Genomic DNA, 15,274 nt, shown 5'->3' on the forward strand with positions numbered 1-15,274 from the left:
ACTGTAGTGTATATACTATAGTATAGTATATGTGTGTGTACTATAGTGTGTGTGTGTGTATGTGTGTACTATAGTGTGTACACTATAGTATAGTATATATAAGGGCTGCTAGGTGGTACAATGGATAGAATGCTACTCCTGGAGTCAGGAAGGCTCATCTTCATGAGTTCAAATCTGGCCTCAGACACTTATTAGCTGCATGACCCTGGACACCTAACTTAACCCCGTTTCCCTTGGTTTCCTCATTTGTAAAATGAGCGGAGAAGGTAATGGCAAACTGCTCCAGTATCTTTGCCACAAAAACCCCAAATGGGTTCATGAAGAGTTGGATACAACTGAAACGACTGAACGACAAATAGCCTAATGTGTATTCTATTTATCTATCTAAATATGTACACTATCTATGTCTATATATTATATGTCTAATGTATATATGTATGTATGTGAGTTATCAAAGTAGAGATGATATGGGAGCTGTCTGTGAACATTTCTTCAGTGAAATATTTTGATAACTATATTTTAATATAATTGGTTTCATTATCCTATGTATTTGATTTAATGCATTTAAAACCATTATTCTGAGAAGGGGTACCTAGGCTCTACCAGACTGCCCAAAGGGTCCATAATGCACGCAAAAGTAAGATCCCCTGGTTTAGAGAGAGGAGAGAAGGGTCCAGGTAGAGCTTAAGTACAGCCGCACTTAAGAAGCAGGAGAGGGAGGGTCATTGTGAAAAGAATTGAGTAGCCAGTGAAGTGGGAGAGGAAACAGGAGAGAATGGCATCACAGAAGAGAGGATAATAATACAGAGAGAACTGTGCTGCCTTCTTTTTAGAGCAACTAAAGAAAAGATTCCTCTTATTAATGATTTTTTAAAAATTGTCTAAAAGTTCTTTCACCCCTTCCCCAAGTATGAGGGAGAGTCAGACTCGAACTGGGGCTTAAATACTGAGTAAAATCTGGATCAGGAGTGGGAGACTGGGAGGAGAGGGCTTTTCTAGCCTTTGAGGCCTGAGATGCCACTGAAATCTGAATCACCAGCATCACACGTCCTACTTGGCAGATCTGCAGCTCTTGATGGAGTTTTTTGCCTGGGACAGGAAATGTTAAATCCAGAAGCCCTTGGTTGTTGCAGCAATCGAGGGGAGGAGGCTCATTACCTGTCCTCTCCAGGAAGCTGAAAGCCATTAGGAGCACACTGGCCCTCCCTCAGCTGTTAGGTTTGTTAAGAGAATGTTACAATCAAGGGAAATTGATGACACAGACACCATAGATATTTATAGTCTGGGCAGCAAATACACAGGCTGTGTCTGGGATTTTGCTCAGGATTGTGACCATATAAGGGGTCTAGTTTTGAAGTATAAAATGAAAGGGTTAGGCTAGCTGATTTCTAAGGTCTCTTCCAGCTCTCAGTCCTATGATCATTATGATTTTGTGGTCCTATCTTCTCTGACAGGTGTATCATCAACAAGTCAGTCAATCATCGCAGTCAATAAGGATTTATTGAATAAATTTACAAAATTTCCTCTGAGGTTGAGATTGCTTAAATTTCACTTTGAGATGAAGAAGCTGAGACTGACAGAGGTTAAGTTACCCACCTAGGGTCACAGAGTTAGTAATCTGTGTAGGCAGATTTGGAAATCCTCATTCAAGTTACAGGCTTACTTTTTGTTTCTGGTTTGGTTTTCTTTTAATACTACACTCCTTTCATTGGATCCAATGGCAGATACATTCATTTATTTATTAAGTGGCCTATTGCCAGAAATAGCTTGTTCTCATGACAACCCAAGAGTTATTGTGAGGATAAAGATTCCGGTTTGGGAGTCAGAGGAGCTGGGTTCAAATCCTGACCCTGTCACTTGCTACCTGTGTAGCAAGATATAACATCTGTAAAATGCTTAGCTCAGTGTTTGGCATGTAGTAGGCACTTAATAAATGTTTCCTTCCTTCCTTTCTTCTTTCCTTCCTTTGTCCTTCCCTCTTTTCCTCCTTCCTTCCCTCCTTTTTTCTTCTCTCCTCTTTTTTCTTCCCTTCCTCCCTCTTTCCTTCTCAACATTGAAGAAACAATTTGGTTTTTCTAGCTCTTGGTTTTCTCTTCTATAAAATGAAAGCATTGTACTGAATAATCTCCACTGCTCCTTCCCAATTTAAGTCACAGAATTTATCTCCAATTCTAAATCACAAAATCTCAGAGTTGAGAGGCACCTCAGAGACCATCTGCTTGTTGTCGTTTTGTCAATTAGTTGTATCCAACTCTTCGTGACTCCATTTGGGGTTTTATTGGCAAAGATGCTGCAATGGTTTGCCATTCCCTTCTCCAGTTCACTTTACAACTGAGGAAACTGAGGCAAATAAGGTTAAGTGACCAGCCCAGGGTCACACAGCTAGTAAGTGTCTAAGGCCAGATTTAAATTCAGGTCCTCCTGACTCCAGAGCTGACAATTTATCCACTGTGCCACCTAACTGTTCCCCCCCCCCCCGAGGTCAACTAGTCCAATCCATACTTGAACAAGAATGCTTCATTACTCAGAGGTGGAAGAAATGGCTTACAAAGCCATGCCACTAAGAATCCATGAGCTAAACTTTATTTGCTACTGTTAAATGAAAACTTCTTAAAGTATAAGGTCTGTTTTGATAAGTTTAGTATTCAAGGACTAAAATACCAATCTGTCATCCTGTGAACCTATGAGGGCCAACTACAGGCCCAGTGCCATTCAAGGTACCGTGGGGGCTATAACAAAAATAGCAACAGTAATGATAATAACAGTGGACAACAGGCATGCTCCTCAGAATCTGTCAAATATAAGTAAAAGTGGTTTGTCTGCAAACAGAGTTTATGAAATGGGTAAGAGCCAAGAATGGGATCAAAAAGTCCTCTGGGGTGACAACCACCCGAACTCAACCAATAATATGTTGACACAGAATCATTGTCAACAAAATGGCTAAGTTGTGCAGATTTGTTTACAGAAATGAAGGGAGGATATGACGATGAGTCTGGACATGGTCATTGCCGCCAGAAACCACAGGAAAGTTATCCTTAAGAAGGTTGAATTTCTTTTTAGTCAATGCAGATTATGCAAGGAGATGGTGGAAATTGTGTAATATATCAATGCAGGCTGAAAAAAAAAATTAGCATCTCCTCAGTGCTTAGAAAGATATGATCAGGTGGCCAGGATTCTTCTTCAGAAGTTCTCTCTCTTTCATGAACTAACAGATGATAAGTCCATATTTTATAAATACAAATCCTTTGTTAATCTCTCTTTATGCCTCCTTCTGAAATTTTCTCCAATTTATCACGTATATATCTTGTTTCTACGTAGTTGTTTTCATATTGTCTTCCCCGTTAGACTGTCAGCTCCTTGAGGGCAGGAACTGTCTTTTACCTCTCTTTGTATTCCCGGCACTTTGTACAGTGTTTGGCACATAATAGGTGCTTGGTAAATACTTCTTGATTGACTGACAAAATGTCCTTAAGAACTTAGCAAATAAGTTGTGCTAAAACCAGAGCGTAATTATAGACAAATTTGTTGCTCTCAACTGTCTGGACATAGCATTGAAAAAAATTAAAAATACTGTTTTAAATAGATGTCACCATATCAAATATTAATAATCTCCAAACATCATTGAATGAAAAGTTTACAAAATAGACTGATGTAGCAGAACAAATCAAAACTATATGGAAACAGGACAAGCTATGTATCATCTCCTATGTCTTTTATGCTCCTGGAGTTGTTCTGAAGATACTTTCAGTGAATCTAGGGAAGATGAACTTACATCATTATACTAATTCAATAACAACAACAACAAAAAAGGTCATTCATCGATCTGCACAACAGTCTACAGAACATAAATATAAAAGAATAGTCAGAGGACAACAATTTGTCCTAGGACTATTTCTGTCTGAACCTCATCAAAACAGATGAAAATGAGATTTTAAAAAAATGTACAGAGCATTCACATCATGAATCACTCCCCCTCCCCCCAGTGTTTATAATCATTTCCAACACACAATATACTGGCTGAGGAACCAAAAGGGTGCATCAGAAAGTCCCATGGGTATGAAGAAAAATTCATTATTGACTTGGTAATAATGGAGCAAGCTACTCGAAAAGGTTATAACATTTCTCTTATCTTTATTGAGGATTGTAAAATTCTCAACTTGGTTTCCCACTCATGACTTATTCATGTACTGCAAGTTCGTCAAATAGCCCTAACTATAATGAGGAGACAAGAGCATCTGAGACCTAAATGGAAAAATGTGCTCTATTTAAACACACTGCTAATACAGTAATGTCAATGACAATTTATATCAAATACAGCAACTTTCAGGGAGACCATTTAAGCCTTTATGGTTCTACCTTTTCCTATATACAGTCATCTCTCCTGAATAGGATTGAGTTTAGCTTGCAAATTAGTAACAGAGGTACACCAGAACATCAGAACTTTATGACTTTATAATTTTTTACATACATTTCTTTTTTTTTTGCTTTTTGATAAGGCAATTGAGGTTAAGTGACTTGCCCAGAGTCACACAGCTAGTGTGACACTTGTCAAATGTCTGAGGTTGGATTTGAACTCAGATCCTTCTGACTCCAGAGCTGGTGCTCTATCCACTGCACCACCTAACTGCCCCTTTACGTGAATTTCTTAAGAAAAACCATCAGGATAAGACACTTGAGGGTAGGGAAAAGGTTGACATGCATCAAATCAGACCATGGACAGGGAATATCAAGATGGCAGAGAAACCCAACTAGAACATGTGTGTATCCTTCTTCACTATTTCATTGTTTTCATGAGGTCATCATCATGGGTAATCTGTAGCCCATTCATGCCTGTTCAACCTGCATGACTTCCGTCAATGTCCTTTTGAAAATATTTCACAGAGGAGACCCAACCAACATGCTAGTGGCCTTTCTCCAGATCTCTTGACTTGGAAACATTTCTAGCAACCAACCAACAAGTGTTTATTAAGTACTCAGTATGTGCCAGCCACTGTAATAAGCATTGAGGATAGGAAGACAAAACCGAAATAATCCCTGCCCTCCAGGAGCTTACATCCTAATGGGGGAGACATATACACATATTGGTTGGTTGTTGTCCTTTGTTCTCGAAGAGCACCAAAATGCCATCACTATGCTGGAGTCAAGGTACAGTGTATCCTATTGGTACTGATCAGACCACTACAAGCTTGGCAAACTCTACCACAGGTATGCACAAATAGATATGGAATATATCAAAAAATGAACACAAGGCAGTTTGAGGACAGAGGGAAAATCAGCAAAGACTTCAAGTTGAAAGTGATGCTTGACTGAGTCTTGAAGGATCCTGAGAAGCAGAGATAAGAAAAAAAATGTGTTCCAGGCATGGGGGACAGCCAGTGCAAAGGCAAGAAGAGCAGGGATAGAAGGTTGTGTTTGCAGGATATCAGTAGATCAGTATGTCTGAGTCACAGAATGTGAGGAGAGTAATATAATGAGCAATAAGAAGGGAAAGGCAGGATGGGATGAGGTTGTGAAGAAATTCAAATGTCAAACAGAACTTTATATTTGATCCTAGAGGCAGCAGGGGACCACTGAAATTTATTGAGGGGAGAGACCTGTGCTTTAGGAAAATCACTGGCAGCTGAGTGGAGGATGGACTGAAGTAGAGAGAGTCTTAGAAAAAAGGGCACCAAACAGGAGGTGACTGTACAATTAAGAATTGATGAGGACATGAATTATGGTGGTAGCCATATGAGTAGAGAGGAGGAAAAATTTGCCGGAGCTGTTGTGGAGGTAGAAATAGAAAGATCTGGCAGCTGAATGGATATATGGGGTAAGAGAGAGTGAAGAGGCCAGGATAACCCCAAGGTTGCAAACCTGGGAACCTGGAAGGATTCTGGTACCTGACATAGTAGCAGGGAAATTTAGAAGAGAAGAAAGTTTGAAGAGAAAGGTAACGGGCTCTGTTTTGGACATGTTGAGTTCGAGATGCTTATGAGACATCCAGTGGGAAATATCCAATAGGTAATTGGTGATAGGGGACTGGAGTTCAGGGGATATTAGGGACACACACACACACACACACACACACAAAATACATATAAACATATGTGTGTGTATATTACATACATATACATGTGTGTATACATATGTATGTGTGTATCAATATATGCACATTTGTGCTCTATATACACATGTATATATAATGCAAAATACAGATGACCTATGATTTTTGTCATTATGGTGTTGCTCCCACCATAAGCACATGTTATGACCCACTCTATTTCCTCATACATGTACATTTTAGTAGACAGCTTTCTGAGTCCTGACCCCTCCCCACCCTAACCACTCCCAATTTAACTTGACTGATAACTTAGACAACAACTATATTGTTCATTGCCGGGTCTCGTACTTGCTCAAAGATTCCCTTGCCTAGTTTGACCCTTCAGACTTTGTGGTCCAATAACACACATCAGAAGGGGTATCAATGGAGCAAATGTTTCTACACCAATGGCCAATACCTTAAGAAAAAAGACAGAGACACAGAGAAACAGAGAGACAGAGACGAAGAGACTGAGTATGTGTGAGAGAGAGAGCAACAGAAAGACTGTGTATGTCTGTGCATGCATATACATGCATGCATGCTCTTGGGCACATGCTAACAGAGTACTGGGGAACTCTAGAAGAGGCATGGAGGTGTTGTAGAAATAATGGTGGATTTATAGTCAGTATGTGGATTCAAATCTCGGTGCTGCTCCTTTCTTACCTCCATTACCTTGTACAAATCACTTTATCTTTCTGGGCATCAAGTTCCTCATCTATAAAACGAGGAGATTGGGTTAAGTGACTTCTAAGATCTCCCCAGCTCTAAATCCATCTCCCTCTGATGGAGCTGAAATTGCTTTGCCTTGTATAAAGTCCTCCATGAAAGTAAGAAGAACCATGGCAGCTGAGGCAAATTGTGCAGGCTCTGGAGCCAGGGAAATGAGCATCTCACTTCAGCTACTTGGTAGCCGTTTGACCTTGGGCAGCCACTTAACCTTCTGGGCTTCCATTTCCTCATTCACAAAATGAGAGAATTGGACCAGATGGCCTCAAAGGTCCCCTCTGGCTCTATGTTCTATGATCCTATTATCACCATCATAGAGACTTCACAGCATCATAGTCTCCAGGGACTCTCTCAAAGTATAGACATTCCTAATTCTACCTTTGCTACACATATCTGGACTTCGGTTTCCTTTTTTATAAAAGGAATAAAACGGCCGAGTTGTTCACTAACATCTCTTCAGCTCTGAATCCTCTGATTCCGCGAAGTGCTTGAGTAATCTCAACTTCATCCTCCTAAGTCTTGATGACCCAGAAGTTCCTTTGCATCGGGATCTTAGCTGCACTCCCTTTCCTGGCCAGGGATCAGGGAGAGCTGTAACTTTACCAAACTAGATTGGGAAATGACATGCTGGAGGTGTAACCATTTTCATTACATTTCCAGTGATTCAGTGACTTAGCATTTATGTAATTAAACTAAACATTTCCATGGAAAGCTACACAAATCCTTTCCAATCTGTTTTATGGGGAGCCTTTGGGGGAATGGCAGGCAGAACACTTCTTAGGCCTTTTCCTCATGAACTCACATTAAAGATATTACCAAGATGGTATCTGATAAATATCAATAGAGTTTATAGTTAATGTTTTGAAAGTTTAGAAGGGGTAGGACTCCAATAAGTTGAGGTTCAGAGAGAGCTTTGTGAAAGAAGAACTTATTTTCATTTATTCATTCAACTATCTATCCGTCCATCCATCTATCTATTCATTCATCCAATAAATCTAGCATCTGTAGTATGCAGAGCACTATGCTATATGCTATAGGAGAAAAAGTTTAAATCACAGATTTATAGCTGGAAGGCTTTGAGATCAAATTATAAAGACCAAATTATAAAGGATCTTAGCCTTTTTTGTCTTGGGCCCTTTTGAGAGTCAGAAGACTCCTCTCAGAATAATGTTTTAAAATCATAATAGAAATGTTAAATTTCAGTTAGAGGTTAATGAAAATAAAGACTTTTTCCCATTGAACTCCGATGACCCTTTGAATTCTATCCATGGACCCCTTTGGAGGTTGATGAACCTCAGTTAAAGAACTCTGATCTAGTCCAAACCCCTCATTTTACAGATGAAGAAACTGAGTCCTGAAGAGATTAAGTGCCTTACTTGAGGTAATACTGCTAGTAAGAGGCAGAATTGGGATTTGAACTTAGGTCTTTGGACTCCAAATCCAAATCTTTCCATCTTCTATCTGTGTTGTCTTTTCCATTAGAATGTGAACTCTGAAAGCAGGAACTGTCTTTGCTTTTGTATTTGAATCTTTAGTGTTTTGATCAAACTAACAGCTTAATAAATACTTATTTACTCATTTCTCATGCCACACTACACGGTCACAGTTCTCATGGAACTTTTACAGTCTAGGGGAAGAGGGGAACAGAAGGGGACACAGAGAATACTACTGCTGGCTATTATGTGGTAAGTGCATTAAAGAGATGCAAAAGAAAGTACTGTGTGGGGAGGATGATGCTGACAGAGAGGATCGTGGAAGGCTTCCTGGAGAGGGTGACATTGGAGATAGACTTTAAAGGAGAGGTAGGGCTTCAGCGAGGGAGTAATGGGAGAGAGGGTATTCCAAGTGGAGGAAAGACGCTGATCAAGACTATAGAAGGAGGAAAGCATAAGGAATCTTGAGGAAAAAGAAAGTTGTTCAGGTTGGCAATCATGTGGAATGGGCTCAGGACAGTGCCAAGATTCTAAAGATAGGCTGGTGTCAGAAAGTCAAAGGCTTTGAATGCCAAAGAAGTTTGAACTTTACTCAATGCGCAACAGGGAGCCCCTGACTTATCAGACATGTTGTCAAGGGGATTTCTTTGGGGTATAGTTGGGCTAGATGGCCACCAAGGTCCCTTCCAGCTCTGAGATTCTGTAAGCCTCTGAATACACTGAAGAATGATCCAACCACATCTATACCCAAAGGATGTTGGTCTCGGGCTGGGTAGGATCTGGACAGTTTGGGGTGGAGGGGGTTAGGGATGGTGGGAAGGCAGCCCAAGGTATGTAGCATGAGCAAAGTCATGGAGGTGGGAATGAGTGTGACGTTTTCAGAGGACACTGAGGAGTCTAAGAAGCTTGTAGCTGATTGTGTGTGGGAGGAATGAGAGATAAGTGTGGAAGTATAGATTGGGACTAGTTTGTGGAAGGCTATGAATGCCTGGCTAGGGAATTTGGATTTTGTCCCATAGCCCACAGAAGTTTTTGAGCAGGCAAGTGACATGCCAAAAAAGACTGTTTTAGGAAGACGGTTCTGGCAGGGGCGCACAGAAGTGGTTGGAGCCAGGGAGAGCCTGAAGACAGGAAGACTGGGTAGGAAGTTGTGACAATACAGGGTCTGATGGCAGAAGAAAGGATATCATAATAATAATGATAATAATAACTTGTGTTTGTAGAGCATTTTGTTGGTTATAAAGCACTTTATATGTATTAACTCATCTGAGCCCCATGATGTAGTTATAATATTATTACTTCCATTTTACAACTGAGGAAACTGAGCCTCAGAGAGATTGAGACTTGCCTATAGTCATCCAGACAGTAAGTGTTAAGAGATAAGATTCAGCTCAGGTCTTCCTAGACTCCAAGTCTAGTATACTCTCCACCATGATTATGAAGGTAGAAGAGGACTTAGAAGTAGCCTAGACATGGGGATGAGGAAGTGGGAAGCTTAATAAATCACTCTGTGGTTTCAGGTATGGGAGGTTCTGGTTGCTCAGTGAACAGAGAGGCCCAGGGAAGGATGCCTAGGTGAGAGGAGTCTGGGGCCCTGAGTGTCTGCAAACAACATAGGCCAAGGTCTCTTTGATGTTTGCTATTAGAGCCGATTTTATATTCCTCCTGGGAAGAATCTAAATGAAAAAGTAACTGGAATTAGAAACTACGTCAAGGATGCCCCCCCCTTCCATGAATAAGAATGACATCTGCCATTTATATAACCCTTTGTGGTTATGAAGCATGTTCTATGCATGGCTTTCTTTGATCTCTACAAAGAACAAGAAAATGAGGCATCTCAGGTGAGTTGTGCGCTTTGTCCAAGGTCTAACAAATAGTCCGGACTTGAACCCCAGACAATGAATCTCAGGATCCCAAAGGCAGAAGAAACTTCATTGGTCACCTAGTCCAGTCTATTCCCAAGAAAACCTTCTACATGAGATGTGCTTAACCCAAAGGGTCTGTGCTTAGATTTCAGGGGGTCTGTGAGCTTGAATAGGGAAAAAATATTTTCATTACTCTCTAACTGTAATGTAGCATTTCCTTCTATTATGATTTTTTAAAAAGCCCACATGATTTTGAGAAGTTCCTAGGTTTTAACAGGCTACCTAGGGACCCATGACACAGAAAGAGTTAAAATCCCCTGCTTTGCTTACCGACATGGTAACACATAGTTCCAGAGGCTTTATGTGAATTCCTTTAGCGATGGGGAGCCTATGGTCTCTGCAGGCAACACATTCCATTTTGAGTCAGTGGTAATTGTTCAGGAATTCTTCCTGACTTCAAGCCTCAGTTTGCCTCTTTGTAACTTGAAATGATTGCTCAGACAGCTGTCTTCAGTTTTCTGACTCCATGTCTGGTTCCATTTTTTGCTGTACAAGGCTGCTGTGTGGACTCTTGTAGAAATTGCAAAGAAACTTACCTTTCTTGATGCTGTTATTCAGCCTGCCTAGAAAAGACCAGATATATAGTCTGCACTTCCTTTATCCAGGCAAGTCTAAAACCACCTTTTTAAAAAATCTCTTTTAAGGAATATTGTTAGAGGAATTCTGGTCTGTCCCTTTCAAGTATGTAGAATAGTTCAGATGAGACCTGGGTTGAAATTCTTCCTTGCTATTCCTTGACATCTGTGATCCTGGGCAAGTCATCAGATCCTAGTTCTAGGCCTTCAGTTTACTCCTCTGCAAAATGATGTAGTAGGACTAAATTAACTTTAAGGTCCCTTCCAACTCGAAGATCTCACCATCCTAACAAAGTGTTAACCCAGGGGGGTCCTCTTTTAAGGAATAGATTAAAAGTAATTTGCAATTCAAATTTCCCATGGAAGTCGGCCTCTAAATCCCTTGAAAATGTTTTGCCCTTTACAGAAGGGAGATTATAATTGTTTACAAAATGAGATTTTAATCCCCCTCTCTTTAATACGATGGTAAACTTTAGTTTGGGTTCCAGTCTCGCTTAACACATATCTGGAATTAGTTTAGAGACTTATGTGAATTGATGCAAAGTTAAGTGAGCAGAACCGGGAGAACAATTTATATAATAAAAATAACATTGTAAAGACAAACAAGTCAATGGCCATCATGATTCTAGATGACCTATGATGAAACATATCTGCCTCCTCACAAAGTGATAATAGACTCAGAGTACAGATCGAGACGTACTTTACAGACGTGGCCGGTGTAAGAATTTGTTTTGCTTGATTATAAAAACCAACCAACCAACCAACCACTAAGTGGTTGTCTTTCATAGTGCAGTCATTATATAGGTGGTTCTCCTGGTTCTGCCCACCACTCTGCAACAGTTCATAAAAGCTTTCCCAATGTTCTCTGATTCTGTCCCTTTCATCCCCTTTTTGTGGTGCAGTAATATTCGATCACATTCATAAGACATAACTTATTCAGCCATTCACCAATGGATGGGCAGCCACTTTGTTCTAGTTCCTTGCTACAACATAAAGTGTCACCATGTTTTTTGTACATGTAACTCCTTTCTCTCTCTCTTTCATCTTTTTGTGGGATGTATGGCCAATAGTACAATGAGTCAAAGGGTATCCATGGCTTGGTGACTTTCGGGGGCATTTTTGCAAGTTAACAATTCACAACTACTCCAGCAGTACATCATTGTGTCCATCTTCCCATGACCTGAATTTGTTTCATCAAATCATACAATCTTAGCACTGGTAGGGGACTTGGGGATCATTTAATCCAGGCTTTTCGTGTATTATGATTGTAAGTAATAATAATAATAACTTACATATGTGTGGCCCTTTACTATTTAAAAAGATCTTGTGTTTATCTAGAGTTGTCATGAGTGTTGTGGATAGAATGTTGGTCTTCATCCCACCTTTGATATTTATTAGCTGTATGACCTTGGACAAGTCACTCAACCCACTCTAAATCTTAGCTTCCTTATCCATAAAATGGGGCTAACTAGGTAGTTATGAGGAAAGTACTTTGCCAACTTTAAGGAAACACTGAAGACTTGTTATTATATCACAGATTTGAGCCCATACTCCACAGGACTGACTGAACAAATACATTGTTATCATTTTGCGGATGAAGAAACATAAGTCCCATGGGGTGGTCTGCCCAAGATCACACAGCAAATTAGTGATCGAGTGAAAAGTGGGACCCAAGTCCCCCAACTCCCTGTCTTGTGTGTTTGCTGCTTTGCCCCACCATTTCCTGGGGTAACAAGCTATTGAACTCGTTTGAGCTCTGGCTACAAACTCATTCAGTTTTGTTTTTGTCTTTTCTTTTCGCAGGGCCAAGTGTTTTCGGGGCAAAAAGGTCTGTGGAGATTACGACGTCAAAGTGGAACAGGTAACTAAGCCAGATCTGGTTGGGGTAGGGTTGCCAACTGGCCAGGGTTTTGTCCCAGAAGCAAATGTTTCTTCTTGATGGGTCATGTTATAGGGGGTGTGTGTGTGTGTGTGTGTGTGTGTGTGTGTGCGCATGTACTATTTTGATAATCTTAGTTGGGGCTGTATTATCTCTGTTCCTTCCTGGAGTCTCAACCTTTTGGCACTGACATAGAAGTGAATGTAGGGACATACAAGCCATCAGATCCACCAAGGTGGTGAAGAGGGTGCCCTCCCGGGACCAGGTCCACTCTCCCTTTCATTATGGCTTATTTATTCATTCACTTGAAAGCTTTGCTAATAGACACTGACTCCACCAGCCTCAGTGGAGCCCCTCACTCAGAGGAGTCCCTCACTCAGAGGAGTCCCTCTCAGTGTCTAGTTTTTCTGGGGCTGGCCTAAAGGGGCTAGGGTGCTGGCGTCTCAGATACTCTCCTGCCACCTGCCCAGGAGAAGCCTCAGGCATACTAGAACTCATTCATGGGATGTCAGCCCTCCCTTCCAAGTTTGGGGTTTGCAAATCTAGCATGTGAGGCTGTTTATTTCTGTATATACACTGCCATAGTGACTGAGCTGTGGTCGTGTGGTTCTAAAGGCTATGGTTTCCATTCATGTAGTTAATTAAGAGATTCCCTACAAGTTTACTACCACCGCCATTGATAACGCTGGTGGCACCACAGTAAGAGGAACAACTGGCAGTAAGGGCAGAGTGAGAGGCAACATGGCATAGAGGAAGGATGTCCTTTGGATTTGGGGTAGGACGATCTGAGTTTAAAACCTGATTCCAATACTTATTAGCTGTGTGAGCCCAGGAGAATAATTTTACCTCTCCAAATCTCAATTTCTTCATCTGTAAAATGGGAGAGGGGGGAAAATAATACATGCTTTACTTGTCCCATGAGTTTATTGTAAAGAAAATGCTCTAGAAATAGGACTCATTTCCTTGGGGGCAAGTTCAAGGGCATTTTGGGGGCTGGGAGCAGGGGAAGAGATTGTTTTTTTTCCTTTTGGTTCTCCATGCTTCATGATATAACAAAAAAGACAACCAGGATGAATTTGGCATCTTAAAAGGTGCATTAAATTTTTATTGTCATCTGTGGCCTAGGGCCCCTTACCATCTCTGGTCTCACACAGACTTAGTCCATTATTAGGAAGTGAACCCAAGGGACTTATTCTTTCCTTCTGACTCAGGCACACACCCCAGATTTTACTCTTGGGAAATTTCTAAAATAAAGTTCAGTAATGGCTTGTGTCTGTTTCTCCCAATGGAGGTAACTGGGTCTATATGCCAGCATAGATACTTACTGTGAATATTGGAAATGGGATAGCTTTTATTTCAACAACTGTGAGAAATGCACAAGGCACAAAATACTCACAGGAGCCTATGAACATAAAACATTCAAAAAACCTGTTAGTTTCCCCATGGAGGGACTTTGGGGGACATTTGATCCAACTCTCCCTGTTTGCTTCATTCTTGTGTTACTGAGTGACACATTGTAATAGTAGGGTTATTATACATATATATAATAGTATAGTATGACATATATATATCATATGATATGTGATATAGTATAATATATGATATATATCATGGTATAGTAGGGCTCCCACTGGGAGTTTGTCTTGGACAGGACTGTGGTCTCACTCCCCTCTCTTGTTTTTGCAGGCAGAATTTTCAGAGCTCAACCTGGTGGCCCACGCTGATGGAACCTATGCTGTGGATATGCAGGTCTTCCGAAATGGCACTAAGGTTGTCAGGTGAGTGTCTGTCTCAAGGCCAAAGATAATTCTGACTCTGAGTACTCTCATCCTGGCCTGTGTCTGATGTATCAGAGGACAGATTTCTCACTGACCTCAGAGGCCCTAGGAGCGTGAGTTGGGCAGTACTCTTGATTATATGTAGAGCTTTCCGTGCTAGGTGCTGGCAAAGGATATAGAGGGAGAAGAAGACACCATCCTTATTGTTAGGTGCTATGGGAGAGAGGAAATCATCGAATCTGCCCTCTAGACGCTCCCATATACATAGAAAAGAGACTATTCCCATTTTCAGAGGGATCGTTGTTTAATGGGAAAGGTATGGTCACCTTTGTGGATATTCCAGAATGATGGGGCAAAGTCTTTATCCTTAGAGAATTAGTCAATAGGTATTTATTCTGGGCTGACGACGTGCCAGGCATTGTGCTAAACACTGAGATACAAAGAAAGGTGAGAGTCCTCAGTCTGATGGGAGAGGTAGGATCATAGGATCTGCCTAGAAGCCCCCAGCCTCTCAAAATCAATCAATCAGTGAGTCAGCCAACCAGCATTTATTAAGTGCCTACTAGGCTAAGCTCAGGCAACACTAAGAAGAACAAAAAGCAGTCCCTGCCCTCAAGAGGCTCACAGTCTGATGGTGAGACAACATGCAAACAACTACACGGAGAGGAGTTCTATACAGGGGAAATTGGGGTGGTCCCAGAGGGAAGGCACTGAGATTGAGGAGGCCTGGAAGAGGCTGCTTGGAGAAGGTGGAACTTCAGCTGAGACTTCAAGGAAGTCAGGGAAGGCAGGAGGTGGAAAGAAGGAGGGAGCACTTTCCAGGCTTGAGGGGTGGCCAGTGAAAAGCCAAAGAGTGGGGAGATTCAGCGTTTTATA

At 41.1% G+C, this 15,274-nt stretch overlaps 1 protein-coding gene across 1 annotated transcript in view; it reads left to right on the forward strand.

Moving 5' to 3' along the window:
- SYN2 (synapsin II) overlaps positions 1-15,274 on the forward strand; it is a 247,025-nt gene that overhangs the window by 146,298 nt on the left and 85,453 nt on the right. Inside the window, exons 2-3 of the mRNA XM_027863956.1 lie at positions 12,545-12,602; positions 14,307-14,398. Coding sequence (XP_027719757.1) covers positions 12,545-12,602; positions 14,307-14,398 — 150 coding nt within the window. The remainder of the gene's footprint in view (positions 1-12,544; positions 12,603-14,306; positions 14,399-15,274) is intronic.

The sequence above is a fragment of the Vombatus ursinus genome, unplaced genomic scaffold (assembly GCF_900497805.2).
Source record: "Vombatus ursinus unplaced genomic scaffold, bare-nosed wombat genome assembly UNPS02014773.1, whole genome shotgun sequence".
NCBI lineage: Eukaryota > Metazoa > Chordata > Mammalia > Diprotodontia > Vombatidae > Vombatus > Vombatus ursinus.